This window comes from Akanthomyces muscarius, chromosome 2, assembly GCF_028009165.1.
Source record: "Akanthomyces muscarius strain Ve6 chromosome 2, whole genome shotgun sequence".
Taxonomy (NCBI): Eukaryota; Fungi; Ascomycota; class Sordariomycetes; order Hypocreales; family Cordycipitaceae; genus Akanthomyces; species Akanthomyces muscarius.
Window position 1 is genome coordinate 1,513,417 of NC_079242.1, and position 22,960 is coordinate 1,536,376.

Sequence of the window (22,960 nt, forward strand, 5' to 3'; positions counted from 1 at the left end):
GAGCAAACAAAGATGGTTTGTTGCCAGGTCGGGTACAAGTATTCTCGTCCTGCATAGTAGAAGCTCATGAAGACATGATCCACTACTCAAACAACTTCGAATTGTTGCATCCTGATTAGTTTTGCTTGCACTGCAATGCTGCGAGAACAGTGGTGCTGGAGCTTGGGTGGGTCGCGACGAGAGCTGCCCACCTAAAAGTTGCCAAATCCCAAACCGCTCCTCGACACTCACGACCAGCATTGAGACAAAACAGACTACTGCAAGAAAGCCTGTGAAAATTGTCCAAATATGGAGCCTTGAAGCTCCAACGACCAAAGCTGCATGCTCTCACGATGCCATTGAGCCAGACGACAGGGGTGGTACCGCTGCACAATTGCCGTCACGCGACGCGTTTATAGTCTGCCTGTGAATCGGAGAGCTCGGCGCATCACCAGCATCGCCGTTGTCAAATCGCATAAAATCCAACTCTGTTCGAAAACACACATGTCTTCAATATGCGGGTTCTATGCGTGGCCGAGAAACCATCCATCTCCAAGGCGGTAGCTGGCCACCTCTCTGGTGGCCAATTTCAGACCGTGAGTTTTACCTAGGCGTCTGCAAGGCAGTGCAACGACTGACAGAGGCGCGCTGCACCCTCCAGCACTCTACTCGCAACCAATATGTAAAGAATTATTCTTTCGATTTTGATTTTGGGTCGCCATATGGCCATTGCTCAGTCATCATGACCTGCGTATCTGGGCATCTCACCAATCTTGAGTTTACCGCCGAACACAAGAACTGGAGCTACCCGCCCCCAGAGTCGCTCTTCAACGCGCCAGTCATCAGCAGTGTATATGATGTATGTAATTTCTACGCTCGGCCTGACATATATACTCTAACCTTTTCTAGGACAAGAAGAATATTGCCCAAAATTTGGCGGAGCAGGCAAGGTACGCGCGCCTGCTCGTCATCTGGACCGATTGTGATCGCGAGGGAGAACACATCGGCCAGGAGATTGTCGATGCGGCCAAGAAGGGCAATGGTCAAATTCAAGTCAAACGCGCTCGCTTCAGCAATATCGAAAGAGCGTAAGAGATTGCATAGCCCCATACCTCTCGCGTCACGCACTGACGATATATAGACATGTCTTGTCTGCTGCCAGCAGGCTGATAAATCTGGACGACAAGCAGGTAAATGCTGTCGCCGCGCGTATCGAACTGGATTTGCGCATTGGATATGCCTTTACACGGTTCATGACCAACAATCTACGACCACTGGGTGGGCCAATGGAAAACCTGACCTTAAGCTACGGTGAGTTGTCTCCATTATGGTTTGGACACTCGTGTGCTGACTTTTGCTCGTCAAGGCTCGTGCCAGTTTCCCACCCTTGGTTTCGTTGTGGATCGGTATTTTCGAGTCAAGAATTTCATCCCGGAACCATTCTGGGGCATCAAGCTCACGCATAGCCGCCAGGGCAAACAGGTCGTTTTTAGCTGGTCAAGATATCGGCTTTTTGATCGCCCGACGACTATCATTTTATATGAAAGATGCTTGGCTGCAAAGCTGGCCAAAATTACCAAGGTCCAGGAAAAGCCAACGCGCAAATTCAAGCCACTGCCACTCACCACAGTAGAGCTCCAAAAAGCAGCTACTCGCTTGCTCCGGCTGAGTGGTCAGCAGGCTATGACAATTGCCGAGGGCCTCTACAACAGAGGCTTCATTAGCTACCCAAGAACAGAGACGGACCGCTTCGACAAGGGCATGAACCTGCGTGCGTTGGTACAGAAGCAGACGCCTGACCAGCGCTGGGGTGAGTTTGCACAAGGTCTTGTGAACGGTGGATTTCAGCAGCCGCGGGAAGGAAGACACGACGATAAGGCGCACCCGCCTATCCATCCTATTACTTATGCCGCACCGAACGTGTTGAACTTTGACGAAGGCCGCCTATACGAGTATGTTGTGAGACGCTTCCTCGCCTGCTGCTCAGAAGATGCCAAGGGCTCCGCCACAGAAATCGATCTGCAATACGGCGATGAAATGTTCAGCGCCCATGGTGTCATTGTCTTGGAAAGAAACTACCTTGACGTCTACGTGTACGAGAAATGGAATGACACGGCTGAGCTGCCAAAATTTACTGCTGGAGAGCAATTCGTGCCGACAGAGGCCATGATGACAGAAGGCAAGACAGGGCCGCCGTCATATCTCACCGAAGCGGACCTCATTGCGCTGATGGATGCCAATGGTATTGGCACGGATGCGACCATGGCCGAACACATTCAGAAAATCCAGGACCGAGAATACGTGGCGACGATTGCTCGTTCTGGCACAACAAGCGGCGGCAACGATGACGACGACGAATCTGACGGCGACGGCGCGCAAGCAAGCAGAGGTGGACGGGGCCGTGGCCGCGGCCGGGGTGCTCGCGGAAGAGGCGGGCGCGGCGGCGGAGCAGCGGGCCGAGGCAGAGGAGGGAGTGTCAAGGTATTTGTGCCGACACAGCTCGGCGTGGCCCTGATCCTGGGGTTTGACCGGATGAACTTTGAGACGAGTCTGGGCAAGCCGTTTCTACGAAAAGAGATGGAGCTCAAGATGAAGGCGATATGCGACGGCCGGCTCAACAAAGACGCCATGCTGCGGGAGAGCATCTCGCAGTACAGGGAGGTCTTTATGCAGTCCCAAGAGAAGCTGAACGTGCTGAAGCGAGCGTGCCGCGAGTTTGTGTTTGCCCAACCCGGGTGACGGGGACTGCGGAAGTTCCCAACGATGACGAAATAGAATAGAAGCACACAGATAGACATGGAACAGCAATGACAAAAGAAAAGACACTACCGGATGAGCACGCTTGTTTGCCCGTGCCGGACACTTGTGGTTTGCCAATGGTCTCCGACGATGGTGTGCGGGACGGATCCAGCTGCCCTGTTGGGTTGGGCAGTGGGAGGGGGAGGGGCAAGCTGCATGAAGAAGAACAAAAGCTCGGCGCTGTTCTTCACCTGCAGTGAACGAAGTCGTACTGCAGAGCGGGGTATGGCTTTTCGGCGACGACAGAGCTAGGATTGGCCGTGCTTGCCTGCAGGCAGCTTTTTTATATATCGCAGAGGCGACCAATGAGAGATCAGTGGGCGGCACGATGGTACGGGGACCGGATAGCTGAGGAACACCAAGCCATTCACCTTGTTTCGGGGGTTTTGATCACCTCAGCTACGACGGAAGCAGAATGTTTTGGCCGAAATTGGCTACAAGCCATAGGTGTGGTTCAGTGCGAGCATGGTCGGATGCCCTCAGCGTGGTTCGAGCCAGCCGGTGGAGGTCGACGCTGTGGCCGGTCAGCCAGCTCACGGACCAATGCATCGCACGATTCGGTTGACCACAGGTTTAGGGCTTTCTATCGCAATCGCACAAAACCATGGCCGAAAGGAAAAAAAACAAAAAAACAAATGACGCTCAGCCCCGGGTGTGTTATCGCAGCCGGGACGCGCGGGGAAGTGGGCTAGCGAGAGTTGTAGTCAAGGCCAAGACGCGATAGCCCTCTCGGGCCGCGTACAGTGATGATACAGCTATCAATGATAAGAGGGTTTGATTTGAGAACGGAAGGCAAGACGCGTCAAGCTAGCTCTCGGGTGCTTTAGGCATTGTCAAGAGCCAAGAAAATGGCTCAATTAGTCGACTGCAAAAAGTCATTTGATCATTCGCTTTTTCTCTACCTGTCTTTCTGACAATTCTATCCGGCAAAGGCCAAGTATAAACGAAGGGATGGATCCATTGCCACGGCACGCCATGAGCCACTCGGGGCGACCACGAGGGAGTTTGTGCTGTGAGAAGGCTCGACAGCGCAAGACTGGCGCATTGCAAACCCACCGGGGCTTGGCTGCAGCGCACACCCCCCTCCCTTGCAAGGAAAAGGAATAGGAAACTGTGTTGGATGTGCTATTTTGAGCAAGAGAGAGAGGATTCGGATGGATCCTCCATGCACGTCAGTTTTAGTCAGGCCGGGTAGGAAGGCGAGGGAAGAGTGGGCTGTCATGAGAAGCCCTGATGACACATGCGCTGTAATTACGATGGAAAGAGGTATTATTCGAATTTGCTTATTTTTGGCGAAGAAATGAGAAAAGGGATAATGAGCCAAGGAGGGAGGGAGATTGGTGGAAGAGGATCGAACAGGCTGGCTTGTCGGCAGTAAAATGAAGCTTAATCAGACTGGGGGGAGATAGGGGGAGGGGACGCCAGGTTCGCACCGACTCCTTCTTGACTTACACGGAGAGAAAGGGGGTTAGAGGCAGACGCACAAATCTTTTCTCTTGAAGGAGGGGAAAAATAATGGCAAAAAACGCACAAAAAATGGAATGACGCAAACGGGAATTCTGACACATTTTCCCGCTTTCCATGACACGATGACGAAAAAGAGGAATAGGCGAATAGGCATCACGGTCGGGTCGCTCGTGGACGAATGGAGAAGAGCATGTGCGCGAAGCAATGGGTGCTGCGGCAGAACGCTGGAGATGCGCTGTAATTATAGCGCGTACAGCGGGGTGGGTGAGTGGGCGTGGGGCGAGGGACGGGACTTTGCTGCTGGAGCTTGGGGGCGTGCTTTGGGGCGTCGAGTCCACTGTAGCGCGCTGAGGCATTGTTGGAGTTCAGTTTTGACGGGACCGGAGGACCTGCTAGACGTCAAGAATGTCCTCGGCAGATGGATGTAAATGCAGTATCCCTTGTGTGTAGATGTGTTGTCTTGCGAGACCTGCACTTGCTAGCTACCTACGCGTACTTGGAAGGACGGCTTGCCTTGTAGCACCTGGGACAACTCCCTCCACGAGGCAGCAGTCGTCGGTACAGTCATACAACTACCAGTACAACGCAGCAGTTGCAGTACTGACCCAGTTCTTCATGCACGAGATGCGCCAACTGATTGAAGCTAGCCACGGCGCACTACTGTAGGCACTGTAACCGTTGATTTAAACCGGACTCGATAGCTAGGTGCCTACCTACGCTACGCTTTCGTCGTCACCCCCCGCGATTCCACTGATGCGCCCACGTTGTCCACTTTGTTGGCCGACAAAAGGTCCGATCTCGCGTGCGGGGAGAAAGGCAACGATAACGCGACCACGATGAAGACACACACGCCCGGAAAGAGAGCCCACAACCCGCACAGAAGGCAAGAGAAAAAGCAGGGCACGAAAATAATTAGGGCAAAAGTAACATCGCTTGAAATATTTTGGCCGCGGCACGGTTTTTTTTTTTTTTTTTTTTGGCTTGCCATTTAGGCTTTGGGCACAAGTAGTGTGCTGCCATTAGGTCAGCTTACTGGTCAGTTTTCGTAGCATGTTGGCCTGGCCGTTTGCAATCCGGGCTTTCTGCAATTCACTGCGCGCACATCCTGCCGCCATCGGCAAAGTACAGGGGCCCGTCAGTCATTGAAGGGTGATACAGGGCGTTTGCAACGGCAGCACAAGACGGGCGGCCGGCCGATGAAGGGCGCAACAGGAATCAGCGACAGGCCGCAAGTGACAATGAACAGTTGAACAAGCGCCATGCGCAATAGCACATTCCTGGCTGTCCCGAGGGAACGCACTGGCTGGCAACTGGCTGTGCGGCTGGAGTCATGGGATTTGATTGCCTTTGCAATTAATTCATGTGTCAGCCCAGGATTGCATACGTATACTTGGCTGGCAAGTACCTCGCGTCGCGGCGAGCCCACTGCATCGACGCCCCATTTCAGCAAAACAGCGGGGGCATTCAGCGCACACCCTCCACTGTGACGACACCATCTCGCGTCGAGCTACCTGGAGCCAGGCGCGGAACACCATGTATCGGTAAAGTACCTCGCTCCAATCCTCTGGCGTACGGTTAGCACCTCAAACCGGGCGCCTTTGTCACCTGCCAGCGCTCCCGCAGGACAAGAGGTACCTGGTGCCACATGTACCTTTCTCGCACCCTCCAGTTAGGCTCTGGCTCGGGCTGGCGTGGCTCGCTCGGCCTCTCTCCTGGGTTTGGTAGGCTTGAGGCAAGATCAAAAGGTCACTTTCCGCGGCTCAGCCTAGCGATCAGTACTTGTTGATTGAATTACGATGGCCAACTGTCAAGCAAGCCAAGCAGACGCGCACCCCGACGCACACCTCGGCGCCACCTTGGGCACCCCCCCCCCCCCCCCCAAGCCTCTATTGTCGCCTGGCGCACCGTCCGTTTACTCCGTACAGCGTTTCGTTACAGCGCGCTGGTCGCTGGCCGCTCCTGCTAATGAGTCTGAGTCTGAGGCTGCTACAGCCTACAGCCTACAGCCTACCTGGGTATACATAACTCGTGCGTCCTCCTCGCCGCGCCTCCGACCCTCCCTCCTTCTTTCCTTCGTCAAAGCAAAAACAACAACGATCCCATCCTATAATAATCATCGAGAGTCATCTGTCACAGTCCAGAGAGTCGCGCCAGCTCTGCCCGCCTGCCCATTTAAATAATTTGTTCTTTTTTAACAAGCTCAAGTTATATACCAGTCTCGCCAACTTCCGCTTCGGGACAGTCTAGGTACGTACCCTGGCCGCAGTGACTCAACCGCACCTCACACCTCACCACCGGCTCCTGCATCGCAACTCCCCAGCGCGTCGGCCACATCGCCATCGCTTGCGAGGCATCACGCTCTGCCGTCTGCATCCTCCTCATCTCCGTCACCGACAGCACGCGTTTTTCCTCCGCCAGACACGCGCTAACCCCATCCTTGCAGATTGTTCTGAAGCCCTCTTATACACCTGGTACATACATCATGGCTTCCATGGCAGCAGCTGCTCGTGACATTCCCCAGGCCTCCTTGAACCGAGACAACTTGACTGTTGTAGCGGATCGGAGCGACCCGGCGACTGTGGCACGATCTCATAACCTCCCGACTCCTCCCAACTCCATCTCCCCTGCGCTTCCCGCACACGGCCTCAAGGCCCAGCTTCAAAAGGCGGCCAAGCTCGAGCCCATCGACTCCGACTTGGACCTCCACGAAGACGCCAACGGACCCAAGCGCTCCGTCTCCCCGCATCACGATGCCTCCGGTACCATAACCAGCGCCATGCTGGGCACGTATCATCTCCCCGAGATCCTGCTCAACCACGGGCCTCTGGCGATACGACATATTATGGGCTACCTGACCACATCGGTTCCCGGCTTCTCCGGCATCCCCCCGACCAAGGCCCGCAGGCTGGTCGTCGGTGCCCTCGAGGGCCGTGGAGACGGCGCGCACGGTGAGAACGAAGTGGATTTTGAAAAGGTCGGCTGGGGACGGTGGAACGCCAAGCGACGAGGACTTCCAGGCCGTGACCGCGAGGCCACCCCGCCCGAGTCCCTGGCCAACGGCGGCATCCCCATCTCCAGGAATGCCCTGAGAGCCCAGGAGAGGGCCAGGGCAAACATTTTGGTTTCCAGTGGCGAGTCCTTCCACTTCTCCCACGACGACCACCGCCCCATCCCCATGATGGAGGACGAGGCTGACAAGATGTCGATGGACGGCTACGAGTCCGCCTCGTGCTCGGAAGCCCCCGACGACGATGTCACCATGAACGACGACCCCGAGGACGTCACCGACGACGAGGACTGGGCCGCTATGGGTGCCGCCGCTTTGCGCGCCGAATCCTACCCCAACATGGCTGCGGCCCTGTCCAGCCCGGACGTGCCCGTCTCGCACACGTACAATGCCACTGGCATGCGCGCCTTTTCCGGCAGGTCCGGCATGGCTCGTCTCCCTCAATCTAGCTTCGACATGACTGCGCTCGCTGGTGCCTCTGGCGCTCAGGAGCGCGACGCTGTCGAGGCTCTCCTACGACTTGGTTCTGTATAATACGATATGCATGCACGGCGTTTTTTTTTGGTGCGGTTTATTTCTTTTGTTTCCTCTTATCGCTTATGAACCTGGGTCCGGATATCAAAATACACTCGGCCGACTTGGCTGAGCCAAAAGGAATGCGTGTCGCACGCTGGTTATGTTGACAGCCAAAACGTCCACATCACGACCAATTCTTACGATGACACGGGTTCACAACAACATTTGCTTTTGGAGCTTTTTCTTTTTATTTCTCTCAACTCTTGCGCCGTTTATCTGGTTTCTGGCAACAGTTGGCATTTGGGCAGATACCCCCGCAGCGCGAAGCTCACCCATCACTTGCCTGGTGGAAACTCTGTGACTCTTTTGCCACTATACGTTTCTCCCGGTATTTCCTTTAATGGCTTATTGTCGTTCGCTTCCGCTACTTTTATCTTCTTGCACATACCCTTTTGCTGGCGACGTCTCAAACCAGTTCAACACCTTACTTTTTTTTTTATCGTCGTGGAGAATCATCCGCTTGACGCTTCACTCATTGACATTTCGCTCCGGCTTAGCTGTTGAACAGTGAATCGTCGAATGCCTCAACACTCTGCGACACCACACAAGATAATAATCAGCCTCTGGCTTGCCTACCGATGGCGAGCTGGAGGAAACCAATATGCTTTATATAGAAGGACAAATGGGCGGCTCCTCGGACGGAGGCATGGAATATACGAATGGGAGGATACTGGGTTATTGCTGCTTTTTAGTAGCTGGACATCTTTGGGCTGGAGTATGGAACTCCGAAATAGCACCTCGAGTGGAGAGGGCACTCTGATGCTTCGGCGCAAGCATTAGAATGGGGATATCAATAGGACCCTCACTCTTTTTTTTCTTTTGGGATGTCAAAGCACTTTGCTCTTTGCTTAGGTAGTTTTCCTTATGATAGTTGTACCCAGGTCATCCCTGCACCAAATGGAAACTCTTGATCCTACTTTTTTGCCCCGCGCTGATGATTACATGTCGGTCGAGGTTGCTTGGATAGTTGACACGAGTGTGGACCTGTTTACAGACGTTGTGACAGGCCAGGATTACGCAACTATAGATCATCCGGGGTTGGTTTTTGTTGTTGACCCGAGTGATCTATCTGTTAACGTTGGTTTTTTGTTCAACACTGCGTGTGTGGCTACACATCAAACGAGGTTGGCTCTCAAAATTGACCCGAGCGTGGATACATCTCCCAATGTTGGTCTACTGTTCAACACTGTGTGGCTACTCATCAACTGAGGGTGGCTAGAAAGCTTCACTCGAGTGTGGACCCTTTTCTCAACGCCAACATTGTGTCGCTATAGATTATCCGAGTTTTGGCTCTAGACTTTGACCTGCCTGTGGGCTTGCTTCTTTGTACCTAGGCGACGACCTGCCAAGTTCAGGTGGCTGTGTCTTATTCGCTTGCACTGTATGCCGCCCTGTCTCCGTTTTGAGTTCACGTACGTTTCCTGTGCCTGTTCTTGCATTGTTGGACTTTGTATTAGACACATGTCTACGGAGGAAAAAAAAAGGTAGCCAGCCCGTGTTGCTGGAAATCGGGGCAAAGATATGAATACATGAAACAAGAAGAAACCCAAGTGCTAATGCAATATCGTACACATGTCGACATGTACATGACGACTCTCTCTCGCGCTCTCTATTTACATTCTCACGTGTCGAGCAGCAGTGACAACACAAAGTACCAAACCCATCCTAGTTGCCATCCGCCTCGTTAAACTGGCTCGCCGCCAGCGGCGACTCGCCGATGATGAGGCTCCACGCCTTTTCCAGCGCCATGTTCTCAAAGGCGATGCTCGGGTGGCCGTCCTTGTTCTGCCACACGCTGCCCGTCTTCTTGACCGTCTCCCAGCCCGTCAGGTTGAGCGCGCCCTCGCTGTTGGCGCCCTGAATGTCGCTGTTGGCGCCGCGCTCGTACATGCCGATGCCGTCCATGTACTCCCACTGCGCAAAGACGGTCGGCATGACGCTGTACGTGACGAGGTCGCCCGAGAGGATCATGCGCCGCATGACCAGGTCGACGGGGTTGTCGAGGTCCACGGCGCTGCGCAGCAGCAGCTTGGCCGCGCCCGTCTGCGAGACGGCGTAGGCCGTCGTGCACACGATGCCACCCGACTGCCGCACCACGCGCTCCGCGCCGAGCGTGTCGCCAAAGTAGTCGTTGCCCGGCTTGACGTGCGGGTCCGGGTAGCGCACCGCCGTGTCCTTGTTTTTGGGGTCCTCGAAGCACTGCCCGAGGGACAGCAAGTCCCAGTGCGTGCTGTGCCAGGGGTCGCTGGGGTCGAGGACGAGCGGGCCGCCGCCGCCGCGGCCGGAGAAGCTTGGGTTCGGGAGCGCCTTGGACTGCACCGCGGAGAGGAGGTAGGTGAAGTGCTGGTTGAGGTTGCGCATGATGGCGCGGACCTGCACGTCCCAGGCGGCGTCGGACTCGAGGATGAGGACCGCGGGGGTCTTGTCGCGGAGCATCTGGCTCCAGATCTGCAAGGACGTGAGAGAGATCAGCGGCGCCACTCTTTTTTCTGATGGACATTTTGCCTGTTTTGTCAACAAGGAGAAGTCAGGAATCACAAACGTACGTTGGCATGGGCACGCCAGCAGCCCTTTTCCGCCTTCTTGACCCGCGTCAGGTGCTCCGGCGGCATGCCGACGTCGTTGATCTCGGCGGTGCCGACGCCGTGGACCTCGACAATGTCGATGCCCGACAGCCACGCCTGCAGCGTCGCCGCGTCGAGGCGGTCGAAGCGCAGCGGGAGGTTGATGAACTGGATCGAGCCGAAGCCGAGCGTCGCGTTGCCCGCGGCGTCCATGAGCCGGCGCTCGGCGCGGGACGGCTGGGCCACGGCCGCCTTGGAGGTCGGCCCCGTGTAGAGCTTGTGCCGGCCGCCAAATGCGCTCGCGGTGCTGGCGCTGCCGGTGCTGCTGTAGACGAACGCGAGCACGAGGCACAGGGAGACGAGGGCCACGATGCGCAGGAAGCGCGAGCGCCCGCCGCCGAGGAGCGACGACGGGACGTCGAGCCAGCTGTTGGCCTTTTCCATGCCGAAATAGGGTGATGGATCGGACGGGGACAGGGGAGGTATCAAAGAAGGTGGTCGGCCAAAGGGAGCAGTTGTTGGTCGTCTAATTCCCGGCCCGCTGGGTGAATGGACTGGGAAAAAAAGGTTTCGGGAATGGCCTAGGCCGTTGATGCAACGTCGCTATCGCCAAACGGCATACGAATGAATATTAGACCAGAGAAGAACAGAAGTTGAGCGGGAAAGTAAATGAGCGAATTCCTGGCTTCACCGAATGAAAGACATGACGGGTTACCATAATCAAGTGACGGAGAAGGAAGAGAAAAAAAAAAGCAGTAACAAAAGACCCGAGAAATCCTGTACACAGCCTGAAAATGAACAGCCCTTCCACGACGGCGCGACCACACTGGCTGCCAGTTTCTTGGCTTGCTCCCCTTTCCGTCAGCCCCGAAAGACCCTTGCCGGTAAGGCTGTCAGCCTACGAAATACAAAGTGCGACCGGCCCTGTTGGGCGAGCAAAATAAGGCCCTTGATAAAATTGGCTAGCCTGATCCGACGCGCCGGGGCAGAACAAGAAGTAAAAAGGGCCTGGACACATCCCTGTCGTGAATCAAAGCGCGGTGCGCTAGCCTGCTCCTTGGGACTGAAAGGATACTCGACTACTCGCCCAACTGTACAAAATCAGCAAGAACCACTGTGCGTTTGCTTCTATGTATGACGCATCTCTGCACTTGTAAACTAGGACCAGGCCACTTGGCTATGACCTGGTGCTACTTTGTGGTGCAGGGCGACCGCGACAAGTGCGTGACTGACGGCATGCTTCCGCGTCTTGTGGCTGAAGGCAACTACCAGACTGACAGAGGCCTCCCTCACACGATACACCATCATGAATGCCATCCAAGTCGAGCCCGCAGATTTCGTCCCTCTTCTCACGACTTTCATCGTTTCCCAGGGTTGGGGATGAGCGCGTCTACTTTGTAACCTGGGCTACCTCTACAACATTCTCGCACTGCATCGTAACGATACTACGAACACCCACCCTGAAAATACCCAAACGAGACATCCTATATGCTTCTTCCTCGCAGGGGGCCGGTTCCGAGACCCATGGACGGGCGACGCGGCCCCGGCTGACAAGGGCCTCGCGCGGCTGAAGAAATGGACTCGGAGAGCCAGGAATGCGCTGCAGTACGGATATGGGCCAGTTCGCATCTTGTACATGTTGAATCCGCTACATGATTCTTTTTTCCTTCTTCTTCGATTCGCCCGTTCTGCCGCACAAGGAGAACTGACCCAAAGGCGCTGCGGTTCATCACGGGGCGGACCGAGTCAAGCGCGACGAGGCCAAGCCTGCTTGCCGCCAGAGCACGCGGAGCGGCAACGCCTGCTACTTTGGTCGATTGCGGCGGGCTGCCGACGGCGAAAGTAGCCGAAGAAGGCATTGGAATGAGAAATGCGCCCAAGACTGCGCTCCCTTAGACTTCAACACTCTACCGTGTCAGCGAAGACCCGGTTTGTACCACACGAGAGCAGTGGCTGGAAACACTTTCGTCGGTCAAGGTGCAGAATTCACCTGCGTTGCTGCGCTCAGCGTCAAAGAACCGACATGTAGGTTTGCTACGATTTGATTTCCACATGCCCAAGCTTCTTGATATGTGCATTCTCCAAGACTCGGGACACCCATTTCTCGCGACCATCCGCATGCTGGAGCGCGACCTTCTAGAGCAGGCCAACAATTCTTGAACAGCTGGCGGCGACGGATGCTAGATATGGGAGCGACTTGCCCAACAAGACAAAAACAGAAGACGACTACACAAGTCCTGATGTTAGACAAGACATCCTGGAGCCACTGCTGACGGGAGCCTTTGCTACGAATAGTAGAATGCGGTCCCATGCAGTCTTGGGCAGCAGGCCATGCGAGTGTTGCCACAAAGTAATTCGTTCTCTATTTCTTCGTCATGTAGTCAGCTGGATGAGCTGGTGCCGGTTCTCCGCATCTAGGGGTGCCGAGTCTTTGGTCCTGACCCTCATTTTCCGCGTGCCGTCTTGGCTTGGGGGTAATCTGCGACCAAGTCCATGCCATCACCGCCAAGCAATTTCAGAGGTGCGACAGCATTGTGCGCCAAGCTATCGAGTTAATAAGGTATCACTTTTGTGGGCTGCATAGTCTCGTAAGGTCTTTTCAGATTCGAGGCATCCTCAGACTCTGCCTAGCTTGGCGTGTATGCCACATCCGCCCGTGGAGATGGGTGGTTGACTAACAAGCCTGTGTCAGCAGATACAAGGCAAATATATTCATTTAGGGTCTGCACAAATGTCGTGGAAGGCATACAGAGGTATCTAGCTGCAGAGAGACCACGTGCCCAAGAACAAGGGTCAATCAAACAGGGCGCCGTCACAGGTCCATGCTGCCAACCCCTCTGTCAAAAATGGCACGATTGCCCACAAAGTACAAATGCCGTGTTCTTGCCCCGATTTGTCATGACCAGGGCGCAAGTGCCGATGTGGTCACAGAGCAAATTTACTGATTTGCGAGAAATCTCTGACGGTCTGGTTCAGAAGCGGCGAAAGTTGAAAGGAGGGCGCGTACGCAACTGACGCGCCACCATCAGCAGAGGAACGTTCTGGCAGCCTCAGCTGGAAGTATCACTGAAATGCGGGGAACAAAGCAAGCCACGGGCAGATATCTTGGCTGTGTTTCTTGGGAGCTGCTTGGCTATGGCACCATTGCTCGCGAGGCGATAAGTAATCTGTTTCGCCTCTGTAAAGCAAAAGACAGTTGTCTTGAGATCAGCATTGGCAATCACAGTGCCCGCATTGCGCCTCGTTGGGAGCTTGGCGGCGTTCTTGGCATATTGATTTCCCGGCTCTGCCAAGCAAAAGGCTTTCATACCTCGTGCTAGGTTCGGCGATTCGAGCCACACCGCGTTGAATTAAACAACACGTGTAGGACGGATGGCGCAGGGCAGCGTGGCTGAGCTAAATAAACTTACTCGTAATAAAACGGTTGCGAGCCACACCAGTAGCCAGCCCCAATCACGTCGCTATCCGAGGACCCTCTAGGCGATGCCGAGACTTTATCTGCGGCAGTATGCCGAGGGGATGAGCTCATGCACCACGCATGGCCCAGAGCGGTTCATCTAATACTGACGCTGTAGAGTAATGCCTAAGTTCATGCCGCTGCTCAACTCGGGGAGGAGCTCGGTTTGCAATTGGCTCGTATTCCGCGTCAGGTTAGTAAACACATAAATAGGGCGGGCAGGCGAGGCAACGACACCACTCGCCGGCACACTGGTACGCGCCAGAGCGAAAGAGGAAGAAACGAGAGAAACGGCAGACGGCCAGGCCTTCAACTGGCTAGCTGCGGACGGCTGCTCCATCTCCGTGGTCATAGACTCATAATCCGTCACCAGAAGGGTAAATAACAGGCTAGTCTTGCAGCGTGTCTCGTCCTGCATACCCCGGCCAAGCCCCACGCATTAGCGATTTCTCGGCATGCTTAGCCTGCAGCGGAGGCGGAGGGGCACAGAGTCTGGGCGCCGAGCGGAAAGCTTGATTCTTTTCTTGTTCAGCCTGGGCGATCGTCGGCGCTGGACACCAAGGAGATGGCCTCACCAACCATCGCAGGCCGGAGTGTTCGGGCCCGGCAATCAGGTGCGCGTGAGATGAAGAGACAGATTGTTGTCGTACGGCTGGGTCGGGTAGGCTGACGGTCGTCATGAACCAGCATTTCCCGGCATTTCCGGCTCAGACCGTGATGAAATAGCACAAAGAGAACTGTATGTCATGTTGCAGCCATAACTGAAGCCACAGCGTGAGCTTACAGTATGGAGAGCGAGCATTAGGCGGCTGTCTTTCATATCGACGCTCAAATAATGCAGCAGCGTCGCTCGCTTCCTGCTTCGTTGTCTCGCGCGGCAGCGAAACAGCCACGGACTGTCGATCATGCCGATATGAGGCAGTTGTGCTACATCTTCATTCTGACTCGTCGGCTGGCTGACTGGTGGCCGCATCCTAGCCAGCCATAGAACAAAGGACAAAGGGCGCAAATGAGAAGGATTAAATTGCGCAGGCAGCCATGTGCTCCTTTTTTGGTCCTTTAACGAGAGACTATTGATTATGTGAAGAGACCGTCGCTCCACCGACGGTGCTGCTGCAGCGTGTCGACTGCGACTCTGCTCAGATAAGTAGGGCGCTCGCGGCCGTTCTTTTTTTTTTGTTTTGGACAGCCTTGGATGGAGCAGCAGCTACACATCCGTCGGTAGCGTCGACGACGATCGTATCACAGCAGCATGATGGCATCAACACAAGAGATGAGCGCATACTGAATTTTTGTGACCTAGACTAGCAAACGACCAGGCGTGCCAGGGGACTTGGGAGCGTCGCCCAAGGTTGGGCACTCGCTGTTTGAAGAAACAAGAGCCTGGACCGCCAGTGCCTGTCAGTGTTGCAAGGCGAGTGCTGAGCAGAGGCCCCACAATCGCTCCAACACCCAATTGAACGCGGCCGATGGGTCTTCCGCCAAGACCGCCAAGTCTTGGCGGTCTTGGCAAGCTCTGCTCCGCCGCATATCCTCATGTCCTTGCTGGTGGGGATACCTCTCCCACCGTGCAGGCAGCCCTCTAGACCAAGTACCGCTGCCAAGATGTACTTGGGCTTGGCATGCCAAGCCGCCAAGACTTTCCGCTCGCCCCTTGAGTGGTCGCGCCAAGAGCTGGCGACTTGGCTCTGGTATCAGCACATCTAAAGTCAACCGCCCTCCCCGCAACGTTCTTATTCTCTTTTTTCTGTTCTGGAATTTAAAGCTCGACCCTCCTTCTCGATTTACTTCCAAAGCAACTTTGCAATCTACGACCTTTCTGTCTTCCTGATCCCTTTCATCAAGACCCTGATCTGCACCCATCTCGCTACAGCTACCACTCAGCGTCACAACGTCCTTGTTTCGCGCTAACACAAATCGATAATCCCGGAAACAGCTCCGGCGCAACGCCTCTGCAACCGACCTCGCGCATTTCCGATCATTGCAATGTCACAACTCCCCGACATCTCCCAGATTGCCTCTGGGGTGAGCAGCAACAGCAGCGACTCCAATTCGGCTACCCCTGCGCCTTCCAGCGCCGGCTCCAGCGCCGCTTCCCTCGCTCACATGGCCGAAGACAACCTCACATGCCGCTGGAACCAGTGCAACCAAAAATTCGCCAGCCCCGAGATCCTCTATGTATGAAGAGCCCCATCTGTCCTCACTCGTACGACTGTAATCTGACTTGTTTCCCTTTAGGAGCACATTTGCGATCGCCATGTTGGCCGCAAGAGCACAAACAACCTGAGCCTTACCTGCCAATGGAACTCGTGCCGCACAACCACCGTCAAGCGTGACCACATTACCTCGCACATCCGAGTTCACGTCCCTCTCAAGCCTCACAAGTGCGAGTTCTGCGGGAAGTCCTTCAAGCGCCCTCAGGATCTGAAGAAGCACGTCAAGACCCATGCCGACGACTCCGTCCTCTCGCGCCAGGACAACGGCTTCAACTACCGAACCCAGACAAAGGGTACGTTTTACTCACAACACGTCAGAATTCAGCCGTATAGCAGTGTACTGACATATTCAACAGCCCCCAGCTACTACGACCATAATGGTCAGATGCGATCCGGCCACGCCGGCTTCCCCCAGCCCGCCCACCACGGCGGTTACTATGCTCCTCAGCAACCCGCCAGCTACGGCATGTATTTCAACCAGCCGCCCATGAACACCCCTCGCGCAGAGCACATTGGCTACAACGCTGCTGCTGCTGGTGGATATGATCGCAAGCGAACTTACGACATGGTGGACGACTTCTTTGGCAGCGCCAAGCGCCGCCACATTGACCCCTCCTCGTACAACGACATTGGTCGCTCGCTTCTTCCTCTCCACGGCTCTCTCTCTGTCCCCAACGGCCCCATGGCCGCAGCGGAGCAGTACATGCCACAACATGCGCACGTCTCTGGCGGCATGAGCGCCGGTGTTCCTCCTATTGCCCACAACCCTCTGGCTCAGCAGTACTACCTGCCCATGCCCAGTGCCCGCACTCAAAAGGACCTCGTCCAGATCGACAACCTCTTGGGCCAGATGCAGGACACCATCTACGAGAACGCCAACCACGCCACAGCCGGTGTGCACATTCACAACGGCAGCGACAACGGCTACGGCGGCTTCCGCAACACGCCTTCACCCAACACCATGCACCGCGGATCACCTGCCCATATGGCTGACGGTTACGGCGTCTCGGCCGCTAACATGGCCTCTCCCCTCACTGCCCTCTCCTCGACCGGCACGCCCGCCGTCACTCCTCCCTCCAGCTCCATGTCCTACACCTCTGGCCACTCTCCCAGCCCGTCTGCCTCTGGCATGTCTGCTGCTGGCCTCTCTCCTCAGTCGCGTCACAGCCCTGCGGCCGTCATGTACCCTAGCCTGCCCACGAGCCTTCCTGCCGCCAGCCACGGCTACGGCCAGTCGGCCACGGCCACGCTCGGCCCCAGCTTCGACATGAGCGAGCGTCGTCGCTACTCGGGCGGCCTGCTCCAGCGCGCGCGCGGCCCTATGCCCTCGCACCCCGTCGAGGCGCCCACCAGCGCCGCCACCACGCCCAAGGCTGCCCCAGAGAGCCCCGCGTCGCCCGCCTCGGAGTCGTCAGACATCAGCGAGGCCACCCGTGAGCGTGACGAGCAGTACGACCGCTGGCTGGAGAACATGCGCGTCATTGAGGGACTGCGCGAGTACATCCGCGGCCGCCTCGAGCGCCGGGAGTATGTCAACGACGGAGCCGAACGCGACAGCGACGCCATGGACGTTGATGTGAAGAGCCCCCAGATGTCCGGCCGCACGCTCGGCAAGGGCAAGGAGGGCAACTCTCTGTACCCCATCCTTCCCGTTCCTGGCTCTTGAGCTTGGCGAATGGCTGCTTTTGCTGTGTATTTTTTTTTTGTCGGGGCGTCTATCGCGGCTTATGGGTTAACGGAGTCGGGAGTCTATATGGAACGGGACATGTCTTTTCTTATTTGTTGGATCTTGCTGTGAGGAAAACAACAGGACAGGTTAGTATAGTTATTGCGCCGATCGGTGCGCTGCCATGATGTACATTGATGCTATATGCTTTTACAAATTCTATCTCACGACTTTCTCATCTACCATTTGACTCTACGTATAATTGGATAGTAACCTGTATCCAGCAAAGACGTGCCATGGGCTTGAGATTCCAGCCGAAACCCTCAGCTGCTGCGTCATGAATGCTCTGCATGGCTCAGAGTTGGCGACCACCTGCCCTTGCCCTGCCTCGCGTCTTGCGATTTCGGGATCCTGCCTCGCAAACATGCCTTGCCTTTTTTCCCTACTGCTTTCGCCATCGCCATCGCTTAAACGGCACGAGTGATGGGCTCTTGTCAGCCTCTCTGCGTCGTCACTTTTTTTCTTTCTTTTTCTTTCTTTTTCTTTTCCGAATCCCTATTCTTCGAATCCCTTTTGCTCCCGACCACTAGATGCTGCACAGCCCGCCCCTCCTCCCCCCTGGCCATCCGGTCGGTTCCCCGCTCTCCGGAGCCCGAGTGGTTTTCTGGACCGCAGGCCGCTCCTACAGCTACAAGCCGGGACAAGTGTGGTGGCAAGAGACGATTCGGAAGAAGAAGAAACTTTGCGTATTGAATCAGGGTCGTAGAACTACACACACTATGGAAAAGCCTTTAGCCGGTAATACGAGAACGGGGCCGATGCTTTGCCTCTTTGGGAACCGGCGTAGGGCCTGCGAGAGAGAGAAAAAAAAACGAGACAGTTTTAACCATCGGGCGAGCCGGGCGACGGCCCTCCTCGGGCTGCTCAGCGGAAGAGGGGCAGCACGTTACAGTTGCAACCAGGCTTTGGCTCCGGTCTTGGGCAACAAGAAACATTTCATGCGCGTTATTACGTAGTCCCAATATTGAAAAGCCGATGACATGCTAGGTGTCGGTTGTGCGGGGTGAGAGTAAACGAGAAGTCCCCCGGACGGCTGGCTGCCGTTGTAGCCCCGTTGTCCCCGGGCTGTCGTGATGTATATATCTCATCCAGTTAACTGTTTTTCTTTCCTCTTCCTGGCCCTCCTCGTTCTCCTGCATGGGGCAAGGTGCATGCAACACACCGACAACTCCGCCGCATCCAATCACTGCCCGCATCTGCCGTCAAGGGTGGTCATACGAGCTTATTCTGCTCCATTTACTCGGCTATCGGGGTCCAATCGAGCCTTGCCATGTAGGGCCTGCTGGGGCAGCCTGCAGCAACAGCTTTGCCCGTTGGGGCAACACCGTGGCATCTCACAAGAAAGGATGGAAAAGAGAACGGGCGCACTGTTGTCTTGTTGAGTTATTTCGCGTACGAATTTCCGCCATGGCTAGGTCAGGATTGCGCGCGCCGCCAAAGGACGGCAGTCCCGCTTTACGGGACGAGGCCAAAGCCGAAAAGACAGGCTCCCAGTGGTCCAAGCAGTATTGGTGGCTTCCGCCGGGACTTGTTTTGGTGTTTGTGTCACGGCTCTTGTACTGAGGTGTCATATTTGATGGTTCGGCTCGGCTCAAGTTTCCATCTCAATGACGCGCTCATGTGCTGTCACGAAGACATCGCAGGCTGTGCGTGGGCTGGCTGCCAACGATGTCGGCGAATTCCGCCATGGTATAGAGCTCCGCACTACCAGCAGGCCAACCTACAGGTAGGTCAACCTAGAAGCGACCTTGAAAGTTTGAAGCTAGCGTTACATTTCGATGGGAAAAATCATCGGCACATGCACAGTGGCCCAGGCTGGTCGAGAGATCAGCTAGTTGATTGCCCTGTTGTATTTGTGGGCAAGAAAGTCACCGCTTGCATTCGGAAAGGACCCTGACGTGAATCCAATTCCATCACATTGCTGATTGCCAAGACCAGTTGTCGTCACAAGGCGCAGTCATTAGCGACATGAGCCCCATCCGTGAATCGGCATATAATACCTGGAGACGAAACTGGTCACAGCAGCATTGCGGCCGCTATGGTTAATCTCACCGAGTTGTTCTGGTTCTGCTCAGCATCGAGCGCGAATCTTATGCAGCTGGTGATGAGTTACTACTGCCGTCGTCGCTGCCGTTGCCGCGAGCCATTATTGCAAAACTCGGTCTCATCTGGAAAAATAAGGCATATGGCGTTAGCAAGGAGAAGGTTGCCAAATCGTAATCGGCTCAGCGCAACACGCTTCCATTCTTGGTCAGTGTTGCGTGCATGCTGGGTAAGACGACACGGCTACAAAAACGGCGGCAGTAACCAAGCACGCAGACCACATTCTGTGCGGGGAAGCGACGGACGGGCTTCAACAGCGTCGCATTCAACTTTGCCGACAGCCAGTCGCTGGGGCTGGACCGGAACTGCGGTGGAGCAGTGCTTGCACTTTACACGACTGTCCAAACAGAGAAATGATGATTGATGGCAGACGAGATGCAGCTGATGGAGGGGCTCATCAAAGCGATAGCCGAGTGGCACAATTGCGGATGGAGGGCCGCGAAGAGCCACGGGCAGCTGCATGGTGTGATGTCTCGCTCGCTAGCCAGCCTTCTTTACCGCCAGGGTAAGTGCATCCCAGAGCGTCAAGAACCCTTGCCCAGAGAAAGAGATGCAGACGGCATGTACACACTGTTGAAGGAAGCCCTGTAATCCTGTCACGATCAAAAACGCTCGGGCCGGGCGGAAGGCCGATGTGGCTGAGCTTGTAATATACCGAATTATAGGTCCTATAACAAGCAGATGCGGGAGCCAAAGATGGCCGGCCATTGTCTCTCTGGCGCACAAGTACCAAGGAGTAGACGGTCCTGCATCGGGGAAGTTTAGTCTTCAGGTCGTATTTGAGCTGAACAATTGCTGACCTGGTGCAGATTAGTCGGATTGTCAGCAAAGAGTAGAGGACAGCGATGGGCATGAGCGCCACGTTTCGTAGGGCCATGTACTGGTAGCGATCTTGATGGGCAAGCATCAAGCAAGAGCGACGGGAATCGCAGAACAAGTAAGCTCAGACTAGGCGTTCAGAGACATCCATGTCTCGCTGTCGATCGCAGACAGCATCCTTTTCGGTTATCCCTGATGTCTTTTGTTTCTGTTCAACTGGTCTCTGACACGTTGGCACGATGCAAGGTGTGCGTGGGCGATACGTTAGTGACATAGAGAGAGCGCATCGCTCTCGGGCATCCACCCGCCGCGACATGGGCAAAGACGCCGCCAAGTTGACACAATTGCAGCGACGGGTGGGAACCCATGTAGCGGCTCTGCAGGAAGTTGGCACCGTATAACACTTCAAGTATAGTGCGGCCGCCAAGGGCAGAGCTAGATGCAATAACAGCCATGCTAGCGGAAACTTGGACAGCGACGCTGCACGGAGCTAAACATGTCCGATGTGACGGTCTCAAGAGGGCGCGGTATGTAGTTTTCCCATTTGGAAGGAGAAAAGGAGAGCGTGGCCAACGGGAGTACGCCATGGGCAGTCCCAAGATCCGGTTTCTTATTCAGGCTCGGACAAGTAAGGAATGAGCCTGCTGGTAGGAAGATTCTCAAGTGGTGCGTAGGGAGCAGGCAGCCGATCATATGATGGCCCACAAGGGCAGGAATTGGCAGGATGATGACTGAGGTTGCCAAGAGGAGGCGGTAAGGCCGCGACCATTGAGAAGGCATCCAGAACGAAGAGTAAGGGGGAAAAACGATGACTCGGCTGTCGGCCAGAGGCAAAGAAACGTGTATCCGCCAGAGTCAGTTTTTCCATGCAGCTGGAGCGTAGTGGCTGCAGCCATCGCTGAGTCGTGCATGCGACCCCGCCCAGGGACTCTTACTCGTGGGGGAAGAGGTTTAGGACAAAGAGAACTGGGTTATTATAGGTCCTTTGAGTCCTTGACTTGGTCGGAAATTCTTGAGCGAGGCGGAGAAGACAGAGAGAACAGACGGAGTTTCCTAAATAGGGCAACAGGTGACATGAGCTGTGTGCACTTGGGTCACAGGTACTTTAATGCTCAATGTCCTCTGTCAACTGTACCCAGATGGTCTCAAGGTTTTCCAAAAGAAAGAAAAACTCTTCGCCTATCCGGATGTCGTATGAGACCAATGAAACTGCATGCCGCGCTTTGTAGACCGACGGCGCGAGTCAAGAACATGGCAAGATGGCGTCCCGATGGCCTGCTACGGCATGCGTCGAGGCTGCATGGCGCTGAAGGGAAGAGACAATTGGACAGCGGATAGAGGCAGGCCAGGTAGGGGGGCTGTGGAGGACGATTTCAAAAGCCACTATTGCAGCGGCAGCCTTGACATGGCGTGCGCTGTACCAGTAAATGGCAGGAGTGCCTACTACGTACAGCGCCCGTTTGGTTGGCGTTGGTGCAGCGCCCCCATTCCACTGCCACGAGCTGCTTGCCGATGCAACTGCCAGGGCTGCCTAGGTACCTTGTTGTTAATTCGCCCCGATACCTGGTGTACTGTAGGTACCGTGTGTTCCGATTGCCCGCGTCCCACTGTCGGCGCTGCAGGCAGGCGGGCAGGCTGGTACTCGGCCTGGCTCTCGCTGGAAAAAAAAAAAACGCGCCCCAGAATTGGCCAGTAACTATTTGGCCGGCCCCAGCAGGACCAAGCAGTGGCAGACAGACCCCCCGGCCTGCCCGCCACCCCCCAAGCCCTCCAACGCAGCACTGCAGCAGCCACTGACCGCGCTCAGCTTAGTGCTGTCTCCCGGCCATCGCGCGACAGCCGGGGGGAGGGGAGGCATTGCCTACCTACCGTGCCAACGTGCCTAAGTCAGGTTCAGCGACAGAAGCCCTGGCATTTGTCTTTTTTTGCTTTATTCTCTTCCTCTCCCCAATCGATCCGGCCCAAGACAAACTGTTCCTCCAGTCGCCAAGCTTTGTTTGATCTTGTCAACTCTCTTTTTTCATACATTGCTCGTCCCTTCGCTTCTCCGGTCGGCTCCGTCTTCCATCTGTCCTAATTTCTGCTTACCCTCCTCTACAGCCCTCTCGGCTCCTTCTCATCCATCGCCCTCTGTTCGCCTCTCTGGTTGGGGGGGAAAAAAGAGTCTCTTGGCTACCTCCTCCCGTCCTTCCGTCCTCCCCCCGAAGTCCGCGGTCTCCGCCGACCACCATCAGCGCACAAACGGCG

General features: G+C 55.5%; 7 protein-coding genes across 7 annotated transcripts; 5 read left to right on the plus strand and 2 right to left on the minus strand.

Annotated features, from left to right (window-relative positions):
• Nucleotides 1-494: 494 nt before the first annotated feature.
• Nucleotides 495-2,718, plus strand: LMH87_003606 (uncharacterized protein; the record flags this gene model as incomplete). The annotated part of the gene is made up of 5 exons (XM_056194703.1): nucleotides 495-575; nucleotides 641-838; nucleotides 889-1,067; nucleotides 1,121-1,290; nucleotides 1,346-2,718. The coding sequence occupies 5 exons, from the start codon at nucleotides 495-497 to the stop codon at nucleotides 2,716-2,718; spliced, it is 2,001 nt and encodes a 666-aa protein (XP_056048405.1).
• A 4,009-nt stretch (nucleotides 2,719-6,727) lies between these two features.
• On the plus strand, nucleotides 6,728-7,786 carry LMH87_003607 (uncharacterized protein; the record flags this gene model as incomplete). Its single annotated transcript, XM_056194704.1, has 1 exon — nucleotides 6,728-7,786. The coding sequence occupies one exon, from the start codon at nucleotides 6,728-6,730 to the stop codon at nucleotides 7,784-7,786; it is 1,059 nt and encodes a 352-aa protein (XP_056048406.1).
• Nucleotides 7,787-9,493: 1,707 nt separating this feature from the next.
• Nucleotides 9,494-10,836, minus strand: LMH87_003608 (uncharacterized protein; the record flags this gene model as incomplete). Its single annotated transcript, XM_056194705.1, has 2 exons — nucleotides 9,494-10,276; nucleotides 10,375-10,836. The coding sequence occupies 2 exons, from the start codon at nucleotides 10,834-10,836 to the stop codon at nucleotides 9,494-9,496; spliced, it is 1,245 nt and encodes a 414-aa protein (XP_056048407.1).
• Nucleotides 10,837-13,019: 2,183 nt separating this feature from the next.
• Nucleotides 13,020-14,201, minus strand: LMH87_003609 (uncharacterized protein; the record flags this gene model as incomplete). Its single annotated transcript, XM_056194707.1, has 4 exons — nucleotides 13,020-13,066; nucleotides 13,142-13,149; nucleotides 13,400-13,433; nucleotides 13,961-14,201. The coding sequence occupies 4 exons, from the start codon at nucleotides 14,199-14,201 to the stop codon at nucleotides 13,020-13,022; spliced, it is 330 nt and encodes a 109-aa protein (XP_056048408.1).
• Nucleotides 14,202-15,835: 1,634 nt separating this feature from the next.
• Nucleotides 15,836-17,731, plus strand: LMH87_003610 (uncharacterized protein; the record flags this gene model as incomplete). Its single annotated transcript, XM_056194708.1, has 3 exons — nucleotides 15,836-16,027; nucleotides 16,088-16,358; nucleotides 16,422-17,731. 3 exons carry the CDS (start codon nucleotides 15,836-15,838, stop codon nucleotides 17,729-17,731), a joined length of 1,773 nt encoding a protein of 590 aa, XP_056048409.1.
• Nucleotides 17,732-19,198: 1,467 nt separating this feature from the next.
• LMH87_003611 (uncharacterized protein) lies at nucleotides 19,199-19,837 on the plus strand (the record flags this gene model as incomplete). Its single annotated transcript, XM_056194709.1, has 3 exons — nucleotides 19,199-19,329; nucleotides 19,487-19,517; nucleotides 19,730-19,837. The coding sequence occupies 3 exons, from the start codon at nucleotides 19,199-19,201 to the stop codon at nucleotides 19,835-19,837; spliced, it is 270 nt and encodes an 89-aa protein (XP_056048410.1).
• Nucleotides 19,838-20,056: 219 nt separating this feature from the next.
• On the plus strand, nucleotides 20,057-21,114 carry LMH87_003612 (uncharacterized protein; the record flags this gene model as incomplete). The annotated part of the gene is made up of 5 exons (XM_056194710.1): nucleotides 20,057-20,063; nucleotides 20,111-20,399; nucleotides 20,704-20,715; nucleotides 20,782-20,831; nucleotides 20,960-21,114. 5 exons carry the CDS (start codon nucleotides 20,057-20,059, stop codon nucleotides 21,112-21,114), a joined length of 513 nt encoding a protein of 170 aa, XP_056048411.1.
• Between the last annotated feature and the right edge of the window lie 1,846 nt (nucleotides 21,115-22,960).